The 25,141-nt window shown below is 44.9% G+C and overlaps 1 protein-coding gene across 22 annotated transcripts in view; it reads left to right on the top strand.

The window, feature by feature from the left end:
• The window catches only part of KCNMA1 (potassium calcium-activated channel subfamily M alpha 1), an 867,158-nt gene that overhangs the window by 244,833 nt on the left and 597,184 nt on the right, over positions 1 to 25,141 (top strand). For all 22 annotated transcript variants that reach the window (XM_073571201.1, XM_073571213.1, XM_073571218.1 and 19 more), the window contains exon 2: positions 20,600 to 20,767. In XM_073571201.1, the coding sequence (XP_073427302.1) occupies positions 20,600 to 20,767 (168 nt within the window). The remainder of the gene's footprint in view (positions 1 to 20,599; positions 20,768 to 25,141) is intronic.

The following is a 25,141-nucleotide window of genomic DNA, read 5'->3' as shown; positions in this document are numbered from 1 at the left end:
ACAGCCGAGTTTTTTTTTTTTCTTTTTGGTGCCTGGCAGCTTCAGTTTAGTGAAGCCTGACTGTGACTCATCTGGGGGAGGAGCGGTCAGGAGAGGAGGAGATGTGGAGTTGTGGGCTGTAAATAAATGCATGTGAGTTAACCCTTCAGTCCCAAATATACACTGCCAGTTCCTCCATGGCATATCTGGCATGTGATTATGTGTAGTAGGAGGGACTCATCACATTATCATCATCATCTGCAATGACCTGTGTGTTACCTTTAGTCCCAAAAAAACATATACTTCACTGTCCCCTAATCCATGGCATATACATACAGTATATGGTATGTGCAGGAGGAGAGGCTCAGCACATTGTTTGGTATATCATCTTCTCATGGTATTAGGCCAGGTTCACATTGCGTTAATGGCCTACTGTTATGAATGAGTCACCGTAGGAGGCAAAAGCAGAAATACAAGCTAAGTCCAGAAAACCAGAGAAGTTGGCAACTATCAGATTGCAGACCCCTGAACCTATCAACACAACTAGCAGTAGCCGTGGGGGGTTCCTACGATGCCCTAGACCCCTCGATCACAGCCGGAGAATTACCTAGGCCTAAAGAAAGAAAGGGGAAATCTAAACTGCCCCAGAGCAGACCCCAAAGCAATAGGCAGCCCCCAACATATAATGACGGTGAAGCAAGATGAAAATACTAACACAGACAGAAAGATAGACTGAGCAAAGACGGGGCCCAAAACTACCTAGATAGGAAAGGACAGGAAGGCTGCTGTCTGCAATCTGCCAAAACCCTATCAAAGACATAAGCCAACAAGCTGATATGAAAAAGGCCCTGAAGCAGCTAGGCTTCAAAAACTAAATCAGCACTCAGGTATTTTCAGAAGACAGAGCTAAAGGAATTCAGCACACCCCAGCAGGGAATGGCAGAAATCCAGAAAAACAAAGCAAAACAAAGTCAAAGCACCAAAGCAAAAGGCCGAGCAGCAAACTTAGCTTTAGAGGAGCAGGAATTCAGACTGGTCTCCAAGGATCCCACAGAGAAATCACCCGCAGGGCAGAAGGGCGTCGGCAGCCTTATATCCAGTCAGTCACTCCACTCAGCCAGTCATCATCATCAGCCTCAGGTGTTTGATAATCAGGCTCACTACCTTTCTTTACCAGAAGAGGGAGTTCCTCGGGCCTCAGTAATGAAGGGGAAAATGAACTCACAACAGCCTGCGTTCAACGGGATCTTTACATAGCGGCACTAACGCACCCATTGGCCGCAATGATACTAACGCTTCCAAACGCATGATGCGTTACTTCATGGCGCACCCCCAAATGCTGCAGACCGCGTTCCAGGGTGCGTCATGAAGTAACGCATCATGCCGATTTTGGATGCGTTAGTATCACTGTGGTCAAAGGGTGCGTTAGTGCCGCTATGTAACGATCCCGTTGAACGCAGGGCCAGGAGGATTCAGGACAACACTACAGGGAGGAGGATAGACGACGTCAGTTGTTGCTGCTAAGAGCTCATACTCACTAGCGAGAGAGTCACGTGATTCTCGTGAGAGTCTCTCGCATGGAAACCTGGCACTGCCACCAGCACTGGGACTGAAGCATGCGGCTACATGTATTTCTATGCAGCCGCCCCCTCCGGTCCAAGTGCCGGCGGCAGTGCCAGGTTTCCATGCGAGAGACTCGCACGAGAATCACGTGACTCTCTCGCAAGTGAGTAAGATCCCTAAGGGTAGGGGAAATAATATAAAGTGATTTTAGGTAAAACCTGTGGAGAGATCAGGTCCAGCCCCAATCATTATATAGAGTTCAGCTGGTTTCTCACTTGCATATCTTGGCTGCACACGGATCCGTTTTTGTCATCACTGACTTTCAGTGGTGACGGATGGGACTTGCATGTGCATCCAGTTGTCACCGTTCTCCCACAGATCCGTGTGTCTGCATATTTTTTCAGATGCACAAAAATGCAACTTGTTGCAGTTTTGTGTCATCTGAAAAACACGCAGGCACAGGGAGACTCACGGATCCACGGCTACACGTCTGGAATTAATTTGGAGCTCTATGGAGCACGGATCCAGGAGAACACAGATCCGTGTACTTCCGTGTTCAGGGATCCGTTTTGCGGCACTGAGCATGCTCGGAAGCGAGGGATGTGCTGTATGGGAAAGTGATGAAACTGTATGGGTCCAGTAGGCAGACATAATGTAGACTACGTCTGTATGCTGCTCTGTCATACAGTGATCTTTCCTGCCTCACTAGAAGAGCTTGTGCCCTATGTTACAGTGTGGTAATGATAATAAAATGTATTGGGAGCATGTATATAACATGGGGGCTCCTGGTTAGGGGTTGTACGAGTGGGGCTGCATTTACACTAGTGTTTTGGTACGATGCGTTGTGATGCATAGCAATCCTGCTGCATCCTGATCCAGATTACATGCTAACATAGGTAAAGAAGGCAATTAAGAATTAAATGCTACAGTACGTCCAGCTGTACAAGAAATGGGACCAAATGTGAAATAATAAACATCAGGAAAGGAAAACAAAAAAATGTGAAAATGAGCTGATTTTCCTGAGTAATGAGCGAAGAGCTGTAATCAGCAGAACGCAACGGCGATTAAACACTAATTGGATGGAGGACGAGCGATGCTGCCGGAGAGGAGATGGCACTGTGCTGCACTGTGACTCTGGGGCTGGATTACAGATGTTTGCAAGAAACTAAGGCATATAGAGGATTACTGTGTAGGCAAGAATGGTTTAACCCCTTCTCGCTGACAAAACGTATACTTGCATCCTAGATATGGTGATCATGCCTTTTGTCTGTTTAGAACACCCCTGGGAGGTGATGGGAAGACACAATGTGTAGTTCTTGCCATTTAAAATTCCTTTATGTATCACTCATCATAGTGACCTATTGTCATTCAATCTGATTCTGGGGGGGAAAAAAAACTTAAAGGGAGTCTGAACACAAAATGACTGAAAGTACAGGTGCTCAGTGCACCCTTGGTGAGGCCAGTCTAGGGCACCTTCTGTCTGCTTTCTATCTAGCTCTGCCAAGGTTGCACTGAGGACATATTTGGTATGAGCAGTCATTTTGTGCCGACAGATTCCATAATCACTGGTCTTATTGTAGACAGCTTAACGAGGTTGTCCTGCTTAATCTTCCATTTTGACTTTTAGGCCGGAGTCACACTACAGCCAGATACGGCCGAGTCTCGCAGGTTAAAACCAAGCTCTGGCACCGGCACTCCGGAGCGGAGCGTGCAGCTCCATGTATTGCTGTGCGGCTGCACGCTCCGCTCCAGAGTGCCGGCGCCAGAGCTTGGTTTTAAATTGTGAGACTCGGCCGTATCTCGCTGTGTGTGATCTCGACCTAACAAGGAATATATCAAATTGGATGTAAGTGTTTTACTTTTTCTTTTACTCAAATGAGAAAAAAAATCAAAGACTAGCTATAAAATTAATTGTTTGACCTATAACATGCATGCCTGGAGTTAAGAGCACCCGTTGATTTTTTTTTTTTTTTTTTGGGATGGGGGCCCCATTCAAACTTTTGCAATGGGGCCCCATGATTTCTATGTACGCCCCTGCCCACAGTAGAGGTTAAGCTCACTTGCCTATAATTTCCAAGTTCACATTTTGTCTCCTTTTTCAATATTGATACCACATTTGCTATGCGCCAGTCCTGTGGTACAGACCCTGTTATTATGGAATCTTTAAAGATTAAAAATAATGGTCTATCTATGACTGTACACAATTCCCCGCAGTACTCGGGGGTGTATCCCATCCGGGCCCGGGGATTTGTCAATTTTAGTGATTTTTAGAAGCAGCCGTACTTCCTGCTGGGTTAAGCAGGTGACATTTAATGGAGAATTTTTATCCCTGATCATGTTATCCGTCATGGGATTTTCTTGTGTAAATATTGTTGAAAAAAAAGTAATTTAGCATATTGACTTTTTCCTCATCCTCATCCTCCATTTCACCCAGACTATTTTTAAGGGGACCAATGCTATCATTTTTTAGTTTCTTACTATTCATGTAGTTAAAGAATATTTTGGGATTATTTTTACTTTCTCTGGCAATGAGTTTCTCTGTCTCAGTCTTTGCTGTCTTGATTTGCTTTTTACAGAATTTATTTAATCTTCTGTGTTTAGTTAATGCCTCATCACTACCTACTTGCTTTAATTTTCTAAATACTTTATTTTTGTCCCTTATTGCGCCCCTTAAAGCTCTATTTAGCCATAGTGGTTTCCTCCTATTTCTAGCATGTTTATTCCCATATGTTATATATTGTGCACAGGTCCTATTCAGGATGCTAATAAATATCTCCCATTTTCCTTGTGTATTTTTGTTGGTGACATCAACCCCAATATGATCACCCCACTTGCCACCGCACCAGGACAAGTGGGAAAAGCGAGACTAAGTGCCAGAATTGGTGCATCTTATGAATTTGCCATTTCTGGGGCTGCTGAGAGCTGATGTTTTTAGTCTGGGAGGGGGCCAATATTCATAGCCTTCCTATGCTATTAATATCAGCCCACAGCTGTCTGCATACCCTGTGCTGGTTATTAATTATAGGGGGACCCCATGTCATTTTTGGGGGATCCCCCTTGCTAATAATAAGGAAAGGCTAAGTATACAGCTGTGAGCTGATATTAATAGCCTGGGAAGCTCCATGGGCCACATGTTTACATCCTTCCCAGGCTATAAACATCTGCCCCCAGCTGTCCGCTTTCCCTCAGCTGGTTAATAAAATGTCAGGGATCTCACTCCTTTTTTGGTGATGGGAATTTATTTACTAAAAAAAACGTACAGTAAGCTACACACACAAAGCACTAATTATATATCTCACATATTTATGGACTGTATTTTTCAGACTATAAGACGCACTTTTTTCCACCAAAATTTTTAGGGAAAATGGGGGTGCATCTTATTGTTGGGATATACTTACAAATACTGTGACGGCAGCAGGAGTCGGGAGATTCTGCAGCAGTCCCGGTCCAACATTGTAGGGCGATAATCACTCTCCCTTCCTAGGCTGGTGCAGCAGGTGCAGCAGGTTTGGTGATGATGCTCTGTGGTGCAGGGGGGTTCCGTCAGCATTTTGTGGCCTCTGGGAAAATGGCTGCCGGGGGCGGTGCATGCTCAGATTGAGTTCTTGGCAACAAAATCTCGGGAAGAGATCTCGTTGCCGAGATCTCAATCGGCGGTGCATGCTCAGATTGAAATCTCGGCACCTGCCACACCAGCCTGGGATGGAATTCTCCGAAGGCTACCATAAGATGCTGGTGGAGCCCCGAGCACCACCGCCGAACCTGCTGCACCAGCCTGGGATGGAATTTCCCGCAGGTCACCGCACCTGCCTGGGATGGGCGTCGTATCGCCGGACCACCGAACATCTCCTGTGACTGCGCTTCACCAGCGCTGCTGATCCCCCCGTGTAATCTGAATTTGGACTGTAAGATTGACCCCCTTCAACACATTAATTTTTTTTCCCTAATTTCCTTTTGAAAATTTGGGGTGCGTCTTATAGTCCGAAAAATACGGTATATCTTTTGTATTTTTCTATGTATCTATCTAATCTCTCTCTAAATAAATATATATATACACTATATATATATATATATATATATATATATATAGATCTTGAAGAATATTATCTTGGAAAACGATGTGAAAATTACATAGAGAATTGCTCTATGTGAAAGCTCATGTTAAAATTGCATTGCAATCAGATCACATTTACTTGTGAATCGGATGCTAGGTGTACTTGCAGGAAAATCACATTACACTCGTCCCACTTTTTCTGGACCAAAATCGGACCATTTATTTTCACAGTGATGGGTATGAGCCCAAATGTGTATGTGGCCTTATGTGAGAAATAGGCAAACTGAAATCTCTGAAATATGATTATCATTGAGCGTTATGAACTTTGCGCTTGTATACTTCTGATGTAAACGTATTGGGCCGGGTGCACACGGTCAGTAATTGGCAGCCCTTTGTACGCAGCACTTGTCCACAGTGTCAAAAGCGCTACCGGCTTTTGAACGCAGGTGATTCCACATGTGTTCACTGAACCGTGCATCTCCACAAGATAAATTGACATGCTGCGGACTGACCATGGATACGTGCCTTTGGACTTGGATACCAGGTACCCACCAGTACAATTGATTCTGGGTGCCTATTCTACAGATACATGCAGGGCCGTTTTTAGACAAAGTGGGGCTCCAAGTGCTCACATATTGCACCATCACACAGAAACATTTTGTTTGTATTTATAAGCGCTGAGTTCAGGTCGTTAAACGAGCGTGATTGACAATATTGAAGTTGTATGACGCTTATTTCCTAGTCTCTTTACACTGGCTGAGGAACAATGATGGTTACAGATAGTCCTTGATACATTAAAATGCAGGTCCCATATAATATACTGCACTGACCATGGTCCTTGAGTATAATGCAGCCCCCCTCAGAATATAATGCAGTCCCCCTCAGAGTATACTGTAGCCCACTCATAGAGTATACTGCAGTCCCCTCATAGAGTATAATGCAGCCCCCTTCTTAGAGTATAATGCAGTCCCCCCCACACACAGTATACTGCATCCTGCCACATACAGTATAATGCAGCCCCCATCAGAATATAATGCATCCCCCTCATAGAGTATACTGCAGCCCCCCTCAGAGTATAATGCAGCCCCCTCATAGAGTATAATGCAGCCCCCCCACACACAGTATAATGCAGCCCCCCCACACACAGTATAGTGCAACCCCCACAACCAGAGTATAATACAGCCCCCCACACACACTATAATGCATACACACACAATACTTACCTCTCCTTCTCGTTCCCCCACTGCACTGGCTCCTGCAGAGTGTCTCATCAGCTCCACTGTTGGCACATGCTGAGTCAGAGGCAAAGGGGGAGTGATGGGAGAGGGAGCGTTATCTGATGCTCTTTTCTTCATCACTGCTTTTAACTATCAGCATCTATAATGCCAATAAGTTGAATACGGGTGGTGGGGGGGCAGCACCAGGCCCCACTTACTCATGGGCCCCATAGTGGCCGCGTGGTGTGCAGTATTAGCAGCATGCCACTGGCTGGGAGCCCTTGGGGGAGCTGGAGCTTTAGGTAGCTGCCTGGTCTGCTTGACCCTAACGCCGGCCTTGGTGACATGGGAATATTATCTGAGCCACATTTGCAAATTCCCATGCATTGACACATTCTCCACGCATTTCAATAATCCCATAGTTTGCATTTAAGGTAATAATAATAATATTTATTTTTATATAGCGCTAACATATTCCGCAGCGCTTTACAGTTTGCACACATTTTCATCACTGTCCCCGATGGGGCTCACAATCTATATTCCCTATCAGTATGTCTTTGGAGTGTGGGAGGAAACCGGAGTGCCCGGAGGAAACCCACGCAAACACGGGGAGAACATACAAACTCCTTGCAGATGTTGTCCTTGGTGGGATTCGAACCCAGGACTCCAGCGCTGCAAGGCTGCAGCGCTAACCACTGAGCCACCGTGCTGCCCACGGTGGTATATTCTGTATAGGTTATGAGCACACGATGCAGCCACAGCAGTGTCCAAAACTGTGTTGACACGCATTTTTACCCCTAAATGTTGCAGTTTTCAGTGGATTGAACCAGGTATACATGCTCACACTGCAGCAGGACACAGGGTGGTGAAGGGACCACTGAGGTTATGTTGAGAAGGCAGGAAGGAGAATACTGGGTAGTCTGCAGCTGCTCCTTCATGTCACTTCAGCCACCCTAGGCACCTACATAATAATAAAATTGCCAGTTTGTTAATGAAAATTAGATGCTGTACACCGACTATATCTATATAGAGAGGTTGAGAACTGGGGTCCCATACCTGCACAGGAGCCCACCAGGGAATTCACCAGCTCCGATATGGGTCAGTCACAGCAAACTGCAAGGAGATTGTAAAATGTCATTCTGTTCAGAGCATGGATTCATTCATTGTAGGAAAGAGTCTGGAAAGGACAGCATTGTGCCCTTCAAAAGCCTCAGCACAGTACATGTCAAGTCAAAGAGATCACTCATTCACAGCACTGGACAACCTGTTCTGCACTGGGTGCTGAGATGGCAGACATACTATTCCTGACTGTCACCATTACTTGCTTTACACCTAGAAGTGATGTTGGCAGTGGATTACTCATGATACTCTCCAAGTGTGTGACAACAGAACTTGTTTATTCAGGAACATTCAGGAACAATATATGATTGATAAGTTTAATAGATCAGGAATAAATCATGTGTGTCTCTCTATCTGTGCATCATCTGCAGCAGGCTGCTTCATCTTCCATACACAGATGCAGGAAATACAGTCACATCCTCTCCCTGTGTGAGCCTCTGGGAGCTTTTTTCTCTTCTAACTTTATAAACAGCATCCAAATCTAGCAACTAAACACTCATAGACAGGAATGGAGTTGTTGCACCAAACATTCCATCACCTCCACTCAACAACTATTTATCCTGTTAGTCTCATTGCGGTTCTGAAGTCCACAAACTTGGCTCTTGATAATGACTTTGTCATACCATGAGCTATCATATTGTCAGACTCGCAATAAACAAACTCGAATACACCACGTTCCACTAAGTCACGTAAGTAGTGATGTTTTACATCAATGTGCTTAGTCCTTGCACTAATCTTCTCACTGCTGTCAAGTTTAATGCATCCTTGGTTGTCATCATAGATAACTTTTGGTTGAGCTAGTGGCATGCTGAAATCTTCCAAAAGTTGTTTCAACCAAATTACTTCTTGACTTGCATAAGCAGCAGACATATATTTTGCTTCTGTAGAAAATAATGCGACTGACACTTGTTTTCTGCTGGACCAAGAAATTGAATTTTCTCCTAACTTCACCAAGTAACCACTTGTTGATTTCTGATCACTTGAATCTCCAACGCAATCTGCATCCACATAACCTCTGACAGTGAGATCTCCTGATGCAGATATCTTAAGATTTAGCCTTTGAGTTTCTTTAAGATATTGTAGAATTCTCTTAATTGTATTCCAGTCTCTTTGGCGTGACTTGCTTATACGTAGGCAGAGAATTCTGACTGTGGCTATGATATCCAGACGAGTTGTGGTTGCTATGTACAGACACGGCCCCACTGCTTGTCTGTAACTCTCATTGCTGGGTAGCAGATCTTCTCCTTTCAGCATTTATCCACTTATGCTTCTCATGAACAGGCAGTTTTTGCATCTCTTGCCATGACTGTGGCTCTGGTTCAGGAAGTGTTCTGACCATATAAGAAAGGAGTCTAGCTGGGATACTTTTGTTTGGCCTTTCTGATCTCCTGAATGGAGGTTGACTTGGTTCTTCTGTGTCTTCATTGGTGGCTTCAGAGCTTATCCACACTTCAGTGTTCTCCTTTTCGGTGTCTGGGTTTGGTGACTGAAATTCTTGTTCTTGCTTCTTAGGTTGAATAATTGGTTTAACTTCATGGAATTTGTGCGATACAGAGTTTTCATCAATCACGACATCTCTGCTGATTGTTACTTTGTTGGTGTCTGGGTGCAGGATTCTGTATCCCTTTTGAGTTTCACTATAGCCTACCAGGACTCCTTGCTTTGCGTGTGATTCCCACTTGGAACGTTTTTCTTTGGGAACATACATAAACGTTTTGCTTCCAAATATCCTGAGGTGCTTCAGGTTAGGCTTCTCACCGTTCCATAGCTCACATGGAGTTTTATTTGTGGCTTTACCTAGCACTCTGTTTTGAAGATAGCAAACTGTCATGATGGCTTCTCCCTTAAATGTTGTCGGTAGATTCGCATCAAACAACATACTTCTTCCACAGAGAATACAATTATTTCTCTCTGCAATGCCATTTTGCTCTGGGTTGTATGGAATGATAGTCTGGAACACGATTCCATCCTTTTTCAAAATGGTTCGCACCATACCACTTGTATATTTGGTTCCATTATCTGCACACAGGGCTTTTGGCATTCTTCCAAATTTGTTAAACACTACAGCAAGATATTCTTCAAGTTTCTTCATCCTCACTGTGAAGCAGGTAGTTGACTGTAATTCTGGAGTAGTCATCAATAAATGTGAGAAAATACCTCTTCTTGCTAGGAGTTTGAACACTCATTGGACTGCATACATCTGTATGTATCAGATCTAGAGGCTGTGCAGATCTAGTGGTGCTTATTTTAGGAAGGATTTTCTGGACATTTTCCCTTTAAGACAGCTAGTGCACTTCATTATTTAAATACACTGGTTGATTTCAATACCATTTGCAAGTTGAACTAGCTTACTTACTGCTTTTGGGTCTCTGTGCCCAAGAAGTCTGTGCCATACATGTATACAGTTCTTATGTAGATCTTGTCTAGCACTGTATGTTCTTTCTTTGCATTTTAGCTGATAAAGTTCATCTTGGATTTTTCCTTCTGCAAAGATGATGCAGCTGTTATCTTTAAAAGTAACTATATTCCCGGTTTGCGTGAGCCTCTTTACTGACAGAATATTGCTTTCAAGGCTGGGAACATAGAGAACATCCTTTATTGGGATCTTTCTGCTTTGTGCTGAGGAAACTTGACAGTGGAGGTAGCTGTCTCCTACTCTTTCTGAAGTCATACAATGACCATTAGCTAAGATGACCATTTCTGACTTGCTTTCATTAAGGTCAGTGAAGAAATCCTTGCTATTTGTCATATCGCTGCTTGCACCACAATCTATACACCATATATGCTTTGCAGATGGGCCTGTACTGGCAATAAATACAGCTTCAACACATGCAGAATATTCCTTTACAGCTGTTTTAACCTTTGATGACTGTTTTGTTTTTTAAGATGACTCATTCTTGCTTTCCAAATTCTGCAGTCTGCTTTAAGGTGGCCAGGCTATTTACAGATAAAACATTATTTAGGGAAATTCTGTGTCTTTAATGCTGTTTCTGCTCAGGATTCATTACTGCTGCTTACATTCTGCATTTTTCTCTTGAATTCATCCACAAGTTTACGTTTAACATACTCTAGTGTCAGCTTATCATCTGGCTGTGCATCTAGAGCAGTCATGAGTATGTCATAGCTCTCTGAAAGACCACTTAATAGAAGTGCAGCAACATGAAAACCTTTAATTTCTTCTCCAATACCCCTGAGATGCTCCACAATCTCTAGGGTGTTTCGTATATAGTCTTGCATATTCTGTCCATCACTTAGTTTAGACTGATACAGCCTTCTCATGAGATAAAGTTTATTGCTGAGATTTGATCTTTCATGCACTTTCTGTAACTCATCCCACATCTTCTTTGCAGTTGCACACTGATGGAGATCATGCTTTGTGCTTTCTGATCCTTCTCTAGCCAATCATCTGGTAATGGATGATGCACTTGTTCCTGAGTATATTTCCACGTACCTTCTTTTATGAGCAGCATCTTCACCTTGAATTTCCAGGACTGGTAGTTCTGGTTAGTGAGGCTTGGCACTGAGAACTTGACAGGATTGCTGCTAGTGGACATCTTTTCTGTTGTTCTGTGCTGCTTTTGCTTTGTGCTTCTGTTGCTGTGATACTCTGGGGTTCTGTGTCACTCTGGACCCATAATCTGTTGGCAGCGGATTATTCAGGATACTCTCCAATCGTGTGACAACAGAACTTGTTTATTCAGGAACAATATATCATAAGCTTAGTAGATCAGGAATAAATCATTTGTGTGTCTCTGTCTGTGCAGCATCTGCAGGAGCCTGCTTCATCTTCCATAAACAGACACAGGAAAGCAGGAAAAACAGTCACATGCTCTCCCGGTGTGAGCCTCTGTGAGTTTTTTTTCTTCTAACTTTATAAACACTAAAAATGAGAGGGTAATAAATTAGTATTAAGACAGAATAAAAACAATATAAATACTCTTATAAAGTGACAAGTGCTATATTCCAAGGGAACATCTACATAGGACCGTTATAGTGTGCGCCCCTCTGTAGAATTTTTTTTTTATATAAGAGTTGGATACCAAGCCCCCTGAGTAGTGGATGCCTAAAGTGAAGGTAATTGTTGGTTTAAAGGGTAGGTTTGCAGATAGTAAATAGCTGTACCTTTAAAATAACATGTGCTAAAATAGCACATAGACGGAGGCAAATGCCTTCTCTCAGAGGACACAAAACACAGAACTCTTCAGATTCAAAAAACCTCTTGATAGGCTGCTCAAAAAGAATTGAAATTAATGTTTAGACAAAGTTTTGCAGCGTTTTATAGTAATGATGATAGTTCACAGAACGTAATACCTCAAGTATCGGCAATCAGTAGATCCAATAAGATAATGAGCGCGGCACCTTAGGTGTCAAATAGAAAAAAGCAAGGTGATGCGCATAACACTTCAAATGACAGCAGTATGTAGATCCAGCAGGGTAGTGCGTTAAAAAATTCTGTTACACTTTATCATATTAGAAGATAGTTCACACTTCAAAGCTAAAGTCACTTATCTCTGGTCCAGTGTTGCATGGTCCGTGATGTTTGATGCGGCACTTTGAGAGAGCACCGTCCCGGCCGGTGACAGATGCTCACTATGCCGGAAGTTCAGAGCACATGTGGTGCGGTCCAGAGCAAACACCTCCAGGACCTGCCACGACTTCGTGACGGGTAATTTCTACATCTCCATTGCTGGCATCAGTGGGGATCGCACTGCACAGGGGTGATATCCGAGTGCCGTGTGATGTTTCACATGCACCCATAGACTTACATGGGTGCGTGTGATCCGAATTTGGCATGCAATCTCAGCATGCTGTGTATTTTTTTCCTGTCCTATCGCGATCTGATCAGAGCAGTAAAAAAAAACCACCATTGAGAACAGCAATGAAAATTTAATTTCATTCGTACCACTTACAGTATTAAGTTGGTAAGAATGAAATTTGATTTTTAATCGTATTGCATTCGCCCAATTTAATCGCAAGTAGGAGCGAGCCGTTAGTCTGCCTCTTATGTGTTTCTTGGCACTGAAAAGACTTCAGCCCTGCAGATGATGCCCTTAAGTTTCTGTGTTGTTATCGTCTCAAATACCTCTTGACTGTTTGATTAGAGTCTCAAACCAATCCATGGGTTAATTATAACACTATTATTATCATATGTGCTATATACTATTTCTATGCTCTAGGTTTTATAAATCATTTAACAAGGTTGCATTGGTTTTGTATGTAAAGCAGGTGACCGGATGCAACACGCAGCTAGACATAAGGTGGGAACAGCCAATGAACTATTTATTTTCCCTGATGTGGCGGGAAATTGCGGTAGTTATGGCAACAGTTGATCAATGTGAAACAGATCAAACACAAGTGGATTATACAATACAGAGTGTGTAGTGAGTCCTAGAATTCTTGACTGGCTCAGATCAGGTCCTCGGGCCCTGTCAGACATAGTCTGCACTTAGGGCCTGGTCTGATGCTGTTTGGGTCCTGTTTTCAAGCGTCTTGCAGCCCTCTGGCACACACTTCTTAATGCTGTCTGTCACCTTGGCTACCCCAAAGTGCACGTCTGGAACGCCTATCTTTCTTGGCGCCAAACCTGATACTGGTTTGGCAAGCAGACCATTTAAATTCAGGAACCTCATTATCAATTTCACCTGACTAGGTGATTCATCCATACTTGCCCCCCTGAAACTCTTCCTCTTGTGCTTGGTTCCTCTTGGTCCTGTTTGGACGGTAGATGGCAGTCTTCTCGCTCCAATGACACACAGCACTGGGGATTTTCATAATTACTGTCACATCTTCTTACACATATACCAAAGAAAAAGTGATGATGGTATGATAGTAGCATTAGACTGATGGAGTACACTGTGGCCATGCACTGGGAATAAAATAAAAACATTGGTACTTCAATAGTGAAATCCAGATGATGATATAAAAAAAAAAACAATTCTGGTAGCTCAGTTTTGCAATTGCAGGCACAACTCTGGTGATCGATGATAGTCCAACATGCAGACTGCTGCTCTGCCCGCTCAACTGGACAAGAGGGTCATAAGTATGAAATAAAGGCGATGAGGAGAAAGAGAGTGTTGTGGTGTGCGCTGTCAAAACAGAATGAGATATACTGTATTATATAGAGGAAATATACATTTACATCTTCATGTCACAGGATCCTTTAAAGGGATGGTCCAAAGTCATTTTCATCCTAAATCCATATTTATTTAGTGCCATAATCTAAACTATTTTCTAATATACATGCAATAAGAATTCCCCATCCTTCCCTAACTTCACTAACTACTTTTCTATATGTTTCACTTCCTTTTTGATGACACTTCTTTTGAGAATCCCAGTGTATTCTGGTATATTCAAATGAAGCATCATCAGGAGGCAGAGTCTGTGATCACTGCCACAGCCCCTGTCCCCTCCCTAAAATGAATCATCATCAGAGGGTCAAATCTGCGGTCGCTGCCACAGCCTCTGCCCTCTCCCTAGAATGAAGCATCAACAACGGGCAGAGTCTGGTCACTGTCACAGCCCCTGCCCCCTGCCTAGAATGAAGCATCATCATGGGGCAGAGTCTGTGGTCACTGTCACAGCCCCTGCCCCCTCCCTAAAATGAATCATCATCAGAGGGCCGAATCTGTGGTCGCTGTCACAGCCCCTGCCCCCCCTCTCTAGAATGAAGCATCATCAGGGGGCAGAGTCTGTGGTCAATGTCACAGCCCCTGCCCCCTGCCTAGAATGAAGCATCATCATGGGGCAGAGTCTGTGGTCACTGTCACAGCCCCTGCCCCCTCCCTAGAATGAAGCATCATCGGGGGCAGAGTTTGTGGTCCCTGTCACAGCCCCGGCCCTCTCCCTAAAACAAAGCGTAACCAGGGGGCAGAGTCTGTGGTCACTTCCACAGCCCCTGCCCCCTCCCGAAAATGAAGCATCATCAGGAGGCAGAGTCTGTGGTCACTGCCAGAGCCCCCGCCCCCTCCCTAGAATGAAACATCATCAAGGGGCAGAGTGTATGGTCACTGTCACAGCCTTTGCCCACTCGCTAAAACGAAGCATCATCAAGGGGCAGAGTCTGTGGTCATTGTCACAGCCCCTGCCCCCTCCCTAAAATGAAGCATCATCAGGGGGCAGAGTTTGTGGTCACTGTCACAGCCCCTGCCCCATCCCTAGAATGAAGCATCATCAGGGGGCAGAGTCTGTGGTCACTGTCACAGCCCCGGCCCTCTCCCTAAAACAAAGCGTAATCAGGGGGCAGAGTCTGTGGTCACTGTCACAGCCCCTGCCCCCTTCCTAAAACAGCATCATCAGGGGGCAGAGTCTGTGGTCACTGCCAGAGCCCCACCCCCTCCCTAGAATGAAGCATCATCAAAGGGCAGAGGGTGTGGTCACTGTCACAGCCCCTGCCCCCTCCCTAAAACGAAGCATCATCAGGGGGCAGAGTCTGTGGTCACTGCCAGAGCCCCCACCCCCTCCCTAGAATGAAGCATCATCAGGGGGCAGAGTCTGTGGTCACTGTCACAGCCCCCACCCCCTCCCTAGAATGAAGCATCATCAAAGAGCAGAGTGTGTGGTCACTGTCACAGAACCTGCCCCCTCCATAAAACGAAGCATCATCAGGGGGCAGAGTCTGTGGTCACTCACACAGCCCCTGCTCCCTCCCTAAAACGAAGCATCATCAGGGGGCAGAGTCTGTGGTCGCGATCACAACCTCTGCCCCTCCCTGAAATGAAGCATCATCAGTGACGATGGTTTCAGTGGCTGGGCTAGTCCTTGCATGCTGTCCATGATGACACCCCTATAAAGCTGTTCCGCATATCCTTTTTATCATGTCTGAGAAAGAAATCAGATTTCGAAATGCGTTACTTTTATCAATAAATGCATTTCTCTCTATATATCTCCAATCCTGCTTGTGGCAGCGCCCACAGAATACTTTCGTTCTCCTCATTTATTTCATGCCTTTTTGTCTGTATTATCATTAGTCATAGAGGATTTGTTATTTATTGTCACTCTTTCTAATTATTGGAATAATTAAATACTGGGTGTCCAGTGTAAAACCAGGCTCCTAAAGCTCAGGTTGTTTACATTGATTACTCAGTGCATATGTGAACTACTGCCATCAATATGCTTGTACCATTACTGATATGTTTAAGAGTTATTTCCTTAAGTCATGATTCTTTTACAACAGAATAAATAATGTCTTGGATGTGAATGATCTCTGTGTATTCACCTAATAAATATTTGTGTCAATAATCTATTATTTAATAATTGAAAATCAGCATGCCAAGCAATGCGATATGTGCTGGACATGTACATTGCATAAAGGGACATTAAACCTGCACCATAAAATAGGCATGGAAGAGGTTTAAATACTTTTACTCACAATAAAAATGTTACAAAATATGCAGAATGTATAATTAAGTGTGTTGTCCTGTCCAAATCAATAAGTCTGCAGTCACTCTTTGGGACTGCAGACTTATGAATCCCCACAGGCTACGTGCCAGAAGGCCTCAAGTTAGCTGGAGGCACATCAGGACTATTTTGTATCTCAATTCTTTGGTTTTGCTTTAGTTTTTGTACTTAGTGGGGTTTGGCTCCCCCTTTGGACTGTACGTCTTATCTATATAGCTTTCCATGCGCGGGTGCAAAACATTTAAGTCTGGGTCCGGCTCTGCTCCTGTCTATTGTAAGATCTGCTGGCATGTAGTGAGGTAAACTACAAGAGTTGGGGTCCATCTGTGGGGAAGGTGACTTGACGGACAGACGTGACTGGCAGTAGGAGGGGACGATTTGTACACCAGAGACGGAGATTGACAGGGTAGAAGGGTGACAGCTAGGAAAAGCAGGATAGGAGGGTGTAGTACTGAGAAGTGACCACAAGATGCCAGGGGAGAGTAGTGTAGGACTATACATCAGCTTATGGCTCAGGATATGCTTAGTCATGGGGGGCGGGGAGATAGGAGCCCCGGAGGGGAATTCCCCTGTGAGAGAGGGGATAAATAGAAGTAGGCGGGGCTCGAGAGGAGTTTAGTCCCGGGAGGAGCTCAGAAGAAGACAGGGAAGAGAGAAGAGCTCAGCCAGGGGACGGACAGAGAAGAGATAGTCAGGGGGGTGGCCCTGACGGACCGCAGGACAGACGAGGCCCCGGGGGGTACTGATTGGACGACGACCTCGGACAGATGAAGCGCTGGGGGTAGATTGGTCTAGGACAGCCCCCAGTGAAAGATCCGCGAGGTGCGTTACAGTGACTGGAACGAAGGTGCAGGTACCCGGGCCTGGAGATAATGTGAAGAAGCTGCGGTGCGTGTTTGGTGGTTGTCAGGAGGATGACGAATAAATCCAGAACTGTTACATGTGAAATCTGTCTCCGCCTCGTCCTTTGAGTCGCCTGATGTCTGCGGCGTCCGAACAGGGTAAGCAGTGGTCCACCCCCCAATCCCGGCCCCTACCACACATCCCAATTGGGTACACCTTGTCGCAGTGGAATGGCTTCTGTGCTCTTTTGATCAAAAGCAAATAAAGTAAACCAAGATATTACATGTATCCTTACAATTTATTTATTTTGTTACTGCAGGGTTTTTATCCTAGATTTAAGTTCAACAACCTGTATAAATGCAAACCATCAAGAATTTTTTAAGTGGTATTATTATGAAATAGAATCACCTACTGTAAAATGTATTAATAGGAATTGTTGGCTCCATAGTCGGTGGCATCATTGCCTTCATTGTCCTTGTTACTGATCACTAAAGTGTGCCCTAAGATGCCCAGATTTCTGTTCCCTAGTGATTAAAAGGAAGGAATAAAAAGTGAATGAGGCGCTGTTGCTTTGCATGAAAATTCCATCTGCTTTACTCATGTATCATTGATGTGTGCCTTGGATTGCAGAGAAATGAGATGTGGAAAATTAGGCTCCAGCTAATCATGGAGCTTTTCTAACCTTCATGTGGACGTATGCGATCTAATGATCGAGAACCACTGAGCTTATTCGTTGCAAGACCTACAGGCTCATTTAACAATATAAATTGGCGCCTCAATAAAAGGAATATGCTTTACAATGAAACAACTGGTTTATAATATTTTGTATATGGTTTTAGTAATGTTTTATGTGATAGTTACAGAATACATGCCAAGATGAAAACTTTGTTGGCTGGAGACTTGCAAAAATTATAGCACTGTTATAACATTGTTTCCCAACGGAGTTGGACAATAACTAAATATGCTCTCTGTGTATATATTCATTTTATACTATTTAAAGTTTGTTTTTTCTAAAACCATGGAAAATTTACACATAAAAAATTTAGAAACTGTTTTAAACAGTGGCATAACTCAATGCATCTAGCCTCAATCCAAAAGCTATGCCCTTCCACCTGACAATTACATTTACTGGTGTCTACCTATGTGACAGAGGGTCTTTGAGGCCCCTCAGCTCAAGAGCATCAGTACAAATGGTTCCCTATTATTCCTAATGTCTGTAGGTACAAGTCTTGCTTTAGCTTACTACATAAATGTGCATAAGATCAGTTCACCTTTGGGACATGTTGTGGTTTTAGATGACCACCTACATCATTGTCACATCGGTACCAAAAATAATTATGCCACTGAAGATGGCCATATACCGTTAACTATCCCATCTCCTGACTAGGCAGTTATTATTGACCAACATGGAGTATAGTAAGAACTGGTTGGGACCCAATATGGAGAATTAAATTGTACTCATCCGTCTTTTGTTTCTTTGTGGCACCTTCCATAGCTCCCAGGGCAAAATGGCTGATGAGTAACGTTACTAGCTGTGCCTGCCCATCATTTACAAGACTCAGCAAAGAGTACATCTGCCCCAGATATTGCTACCGTGTGAAAAGTAATATAAAGTCACACTGGGCAGTCAAACAAACATATTTTAAATCCAGAGCCTGCACTGGTGCGTTTACGGGCAATTGCCTAGGGCCCCATCCACAGAGGCATAGGCAAAGGCTCACGCATAGGCAGTGAGCACCTATATATAAGAGGTGAAGCCCAAGTCCTCAGTGGCTCCTGATCTCTGCACTGGAGCTACAGATAACACTGAACATTGCCATGCTGGGCAGGAGCATGCAGGAGAGAAGGGGCAGATAGGTGCTGATCTCTCTGCCTATTGTCCTACAGACTGCCCGCTTCCAGTGTTTTCTGTAGCCTCACTGCAGACAAATGTCTGGAGCGAACTGTTCAAGTCAGAAGATGTGAGACTGTAGATTTGAGCAAGGCTCTGACATCTGCCCATGATGGAGCTACAGATAACAATGAACAAGAGCAGCACTCAGCACAACAAGAGGCAGAGAGATAAGCAATGCAAATTGTCTCTTCAGAGAGGAAGAGGACTAGAACTCTAGTGCCTTTCGAGCCTTGCCACATGACTTGGGATACAAGCTTTTATCCTAAGTCATGTGACAAGGCTCATTAAGGCATCAATATTGACTTTTAGGATTGCTACTTCCAATCGCTTGCACTAGAGTCTTAGTCCTCTTTATGAAGAGACACTTTGCATATTTAATTTCCCAGAGGAGCATGCAAGGCCTAAAAGTCTCTTTACATTGGCATGACAGACTTGACATGTCTCTCTCCTCAAGGAGAAATGCTACCCATTGGATCCCAGAGAAAAGTAAAGCATATCCAGTTATTTATAGCGTTATTGTAGTGTCAGAGGTCACGGGCAGCACTGCTCACCTCTGCTCTGCCTCCTTTGCTCTCTGGGGGCCAGCGACCCCTAATGATAACCTTATACTTAAACTGTGTCCTGACAACTGCTAATCAATGTCAGGAAGACATAAAATATATACACTGCTATGTATAATGTTGCATGGTTGAATACTATCATTAGTAAAATGTTGCTATTCTGTGCTAAGAAATTGCATATATATTTTAGTAGAATTATCTATAACATAATAACATTTGGCTGTAGTGTGTCCCCTTTTTCCATGACGTACTGTGTCCTTAAGGCCCAACTGCATCTTTAAGGGGCTAAGGACTAAAACGCATATGGTATTAGAAAGTTAAAGGGGTTTTCCTGGGATTTTTTACTCAAATCTGGAGCAATTCTGTATCACTTGTGGAATTTCCTGCGGATTCGTTATTGATTTTACTTTAGATTGCAGGATTGATAATTTGGCTCAAATGCCAAAGACTTTAATTTGTTGTGGATTTTATCTGCCAACTGCAGCAATTAAATCCCGTGTGGGCCCATATAAGGAGCACATTGACAGGATATGAGGACACTGTAGCAGAGAAGATTCATAAATTAAGCCCATAATTCAACCAAGAGAACAGCTTTCTCCTGCGAGGGGGCCAGAATCACACATCCGTGTATCACAGTCCAAGTACAGACCATGATGCTTGGACCAGCCAAGTATCTCCTGACTGCAACTTGACAACCTCAGATATTCCTGTGAGGCTGTCAAACCACAAAACATGGATGTGTGAGTCTGGCCTTAGGCTTTTGGTTTAGATGAGCCCAAGTATAGTCAATAGGTCTGTCTGGTGCCATTTGTACCCATATAACGGAACTGTTGGCTGAGTTATGTTTTTCATTTCTTAAATGCTGTCTTTCTCATAGTGTTATCTTGATGGATGTTGGTAATGGTTTGTACACTATTTTTCATTTTTCTGCCTTACAATTAAATTATATTCTAAATTATACCCTTTCTTTCAGGAGGCACAAAAAGTTGCAAATACAGTCAGTACCCAGGCAACCGATGGAGACTACAAGCCAACAGATGAAAAAGAAGAGATTGCTGTTGCGGAGGTGGGCTGGATGACATCTGTAAAAGACTGGGCGGGTGTGATGATTTCGGCTCAGACGTTAACAGGTCGGGTGTTGGTAAGTGTAATTGGCGCTGCTGATACTTCTTAAAATGTTGCCTTTAAAATGTTCTAATGTAGCCAATTTTCAAAAGTTTAAAACAAAGACTTTTTGATGGTAGAACTTTGCAACTGCTGTCAAACTAACCACTATGAGCCGGCGCCTCTGAGGGCAGACTTGTTCCAATATAAATTAAACACAATGAATGTGTCTCTCAGAAGAAAAGTTTACCTAGGCAGCAAGAAGTCATAAAGGAAACAGTTTTTCTGTACAGAGAGTCATTGAGATTGTTCTGTAGTTTTCCACTTTTCATGACTTTTTGCTTATTTTCAATCCATTGATTTTAATTTTCTTCACTTTTTTCCATGTTACATCAAATCTACAGTAATAAACTTCCATTAGATTTGAACACAGAAAAACAATATAAAGTCACTGTATAATGTTTCTTATGGTGCATCTAGACTAGATGATTATCAGAATGCTTATTCCTGATAATCAGCCTGTCTAAAAACCCTTGCAATCAGTCCATGAACAGGCAAACAGTAAAATGACCTTTACGCATGTATTCAACCAAATGACAAATTCTTTACATTAGTTTTAGTATCTACAGTAGAAACCATGTTCCGTAAAAAACATTCTGACCATCAATACATATCAGTCATAGTTCATGCTTGTTAGAATTTGGATTCAAAACACCACTCCAAACATAACGGAAGAGACTGCTTCAGAGAATTGCACATGGATTGTTATGGCATTTTTTACATAACACAAATTTTGCATGCCTATCTATAATAATAAATGCCCTAAGCAGCTTCCGGTTGTAACAACTTCCGTCCAGTTGTAACTGGTGACGTCACCGCACACCTCTTTCCATGTTAACCCTCAACACACCACTCCTCTCACCTTTCACCATCTCCACTCACGTCCACTCACTCTTTCACTCCACATACGACCCTTTCTCTCACTCCGTCTCTCATACTCACGCCGTCATCGCCGCTGATCCATGATCCCCGACATCTTCTTCCGCCGGCGCCATCCTGGATCCAGACGTCCTCCACGCCGGCGACATGTTCTTGCGGCGACGCCATCTTGAGTATCGCGAAATCCCGCGATACTCAAGATGGCGTCGCCGCAAGAACATGTCGCCGGCGTGGAGGGCGTCGGGATCCAAAATGGCGTCGGCGAAATGTCGCGAGATTTCGCCGACGCCATTTAGGATCCCGACGGCATCCACGCCGGTGACATGTTCCTGCGGCGATGCTATTTTGGATCGGCGAAATCCTGCGATACTCAAGATGGCGTCGCCGCAAGAACATGTCGCCGGCGAGGACGACGTCGGGAGCCAAAATTGCGTCGGCGAAAACTCATGAGATTTCGCCAACGCCATTTTGGATCCCGACGTCGTCCACGCCGGCGACATGTTCTTCCGGCGACGCAATCTTGAGTATCGCGGGATTTCACGATACTCAAGATGGCGTTGCCACAAGAACATGTCGCCGGCGTGGACAACGTCTGGATCCAGGATGGCGCCGGCGGAAGAAGATGTCGGGGATCGTGGAGCAGCGGCGATGACGGCGTGAGTATGAGAGACGGAGTGAGAGAAGGGGTCGTATGTGGAGTGAAAGAGTGAGTGGCCGTGAGTGGAGAGGGTGAAAGGTGAGAGGAGTGTGTGTGTTGAGGGTTAACATGGCAAGAGGTGTGATGCTATCGCATCCTCCCGATGCGATAGCATTGAGCCATAATCTAGTAAAATATAAATGAACTAGATGGGCATTTCCTGAAGGAAATACATGGTGCTTGAACAGCGCTGCCAGCTTTACAGCAGTGTATCAGGTGTCGACTGTAAGAAAGTAAAGTTAGGATATGAATGTTGTGTATAGCCACTTTGGCACATTTGGCACCTCTGTAGCCACTTTGGCCACTTGGTAGCCACTTTGGCACATTCAGCACCTCGGTAGCCACTTTGGCCACTTGGTAGCTAATTTGGTACATTTGGCACCTCGGTAGCCACTTTGGCCACTTGGTAGCCACTTTGTCACATTTGGCACCTTGGTAGGCACTTTGGCACATTCGGCACCTCGGTAGCCACTTTGGCCACTTGATAGCCACTTTAGCACATTTGGCACTTCAGTAGCCACTATGGCTACTTGGTATCCACTTTGGCACATTCGGCACCATACTAGCCACTTTGGCCACTTGGTAACCATTTTGGCACATTCGGCACCTCTGTAGCCACTTTGGCCACTTGGTACCACTTTGGCACATTCGGCACCTCAGTAGCCACTTTAGCCACTTGGTAGCCACTTTGGCCACTTGGTAGCCACTTTGGCACATTCGGCACCTCAGTAGCCACTTTGGCCACTTGGTAGCCACTTTGGCACATTCGGCACCTCTGTAGCCACTTTGGCCACTTGGTAGCCACTTTGGGACATTAGGCACCTTGGTAGCCACTTTGGCCACTTGGTAGCCACTTTGGAACATTTGGCACCTCTGTAGCCACTTTGGCCACTTGGTAGCCACTTTGGCACATTCGGCATCTTACTAGCCACTTTGGCCACTTGGTAGCCACTTTGGCACATTCGGCCCCTCGGTAGCCACTTTGGCACATTCGGCACCTCAGTAGCCACTTTAGCCACTTGGTAGCCACTTTGGCACATTCAGCACCTCTGTAGCCACTTTGGCCACTTGGTAGCCACTTTGGCCACCTGGTAGCCACTTTGGCACATTCGGCACCTCAGTAGCCACTTTGGCCACTTGGTAGCCACTTTGGCACATTCGGCACCTCGGTAGCCACTTTGGCCACTTAGTAGCCACTTTAGCCATGTTGACACATGCTGCCACTTTGACTCGAGGGCCACCTTGGCGCCTCGGGTCCCTCAGGGGCCACTTTGGCACACTGGGCTTTTAAAGCCACTTTGGCTCCTGACTGCAGTGATGGCAAACCTTGGCACTTCAGCTGTTGGAGAACTACAACTCCCAGCATGCCTCAACTGCTGCAGGTTGCAAGGGCATGCTGGGAGTTGTAGTTTTACAACAGCTGGAGTGCCAAGGTTAGCCATCACTGGGTGGGGCTATTCCGAAGCCACTGGCGCGCTGCACCTTTAAGACCTTGAATCATCAATCTGTCAGCTTCTATTAGCTAATACGGGTCATGTGTGAAAGTTGCATTTGCATAGCTGCCATCTTTGTAAGGTCACTGCACCTGCGCTGTGGCTTCAATCCATGTCAGTTGGGGGTCATGGAAAGGTTGCCATTAATTCCTATGGGAAAATTTTTGCTTAAAATGCAAATTTTTTAAAAACTACAAATCGGATCGACTCCAAAAATACATAGCACACCTGTCCCCACCGAGGGCTTCGAAATGCCGCCTGAACGGGGTCTCTGCGCCGAGCGGTTCGGGCCACATTAATTGCAGAAAATGTGGAGAAGAAGTAGAATAATAACTAGATGTGTATTTCCTGAAGGAAGTACAGATAGTGCTTTGAAATGTTGCCTGGGCTGCCCCTTTAAAAGAGACTTGCCTGCTGCCCCTACAAGACTTTCAACTCAGGATAGTTTTAACTGTGGGTGCCTCTCAGGGGCCACTTTGGCCTCAGGGTCTGACTTGGTGGGTGGGGCCCCTCAGGATCCGATTCGGTGGCCCGGGCTCCACAGGGCTTGAATTGGTGGCCGGGATCCCTCAGGGTCCGATTTTGTGGGCGGGGCCACTCTGGGTCTGATTTGGTGGGCGAGGCCACTCTGGGTCCGATTTGGTGGGCGGGGCCACTCTGGGTCCGATTTGGTGGGCGGGGCCACTCTGGGTCCGATTTGGAGGCCGGGGTGGCTCAGCCTCCGATTTGTAGGCCAGGGTCGATCAGCCTCCGATTTGGAGGCCGGGGTGGCTCAGCTTTCAATTTGGCATGCCGGCCCTTTAAGACTCCTTTCGGTGCTCCGGCCCTTTAAGAATCACTTTGGCGCGTCGGCCCTTTAAGAGCCAGTTTGGCTCACTGGGCTTCTAAATCCACTTTGGCGCACATTCTCTCTCAGGGGCATGCATCATGTGATGAAGCTAGATTTGCATTTGTGCTGTGGGTTTCACTTTAAGAGCTGATATTATCTGCCAGAAACTCTGTCCTGGAGAGGTCATGTATAGTTCATAGGCGTTGGCATAGTAACTGGGTCTGCCTGCGCATATCAATGAGCTTTACTGCCATTTGAATCGCCTCAGGGCATGTTTTCTCTATGGCAACATTTTCCCATTGAAATGCATTGAGGAAAATGTTTTTTCAAACGCAAATTGCGCAAAAACTACAAATCTCATCAACACGAAAATTACTTAGCACATCACTCATGGACGCTGGCTTCGAAACGACACCTCAATGGAGTCTGTGCGTGTAGCGGTTCGGGCCACAT

This window comes from Dendrobates tinctorius, unplaced genomic scaffold (assembly GCF_039654945.1).
Source record: "Dendrobates tinctorius isolate UK_male_01 unplaced genomic scaffold, ASM3965494v1 ptg000028l, whole genome shotgun sequence".
Classification (NCBI taxonomy): Eukaryota; Metazoa; Chordata; class Amphibia; order Anura; family Dendrobatidae; genus Dendrobates; species Dendrobates tinctorius.
Note: the sequence above shows the minus strand (reverse complement) of the source record. Positions and strands in the feature narration are given on the sequence as shown.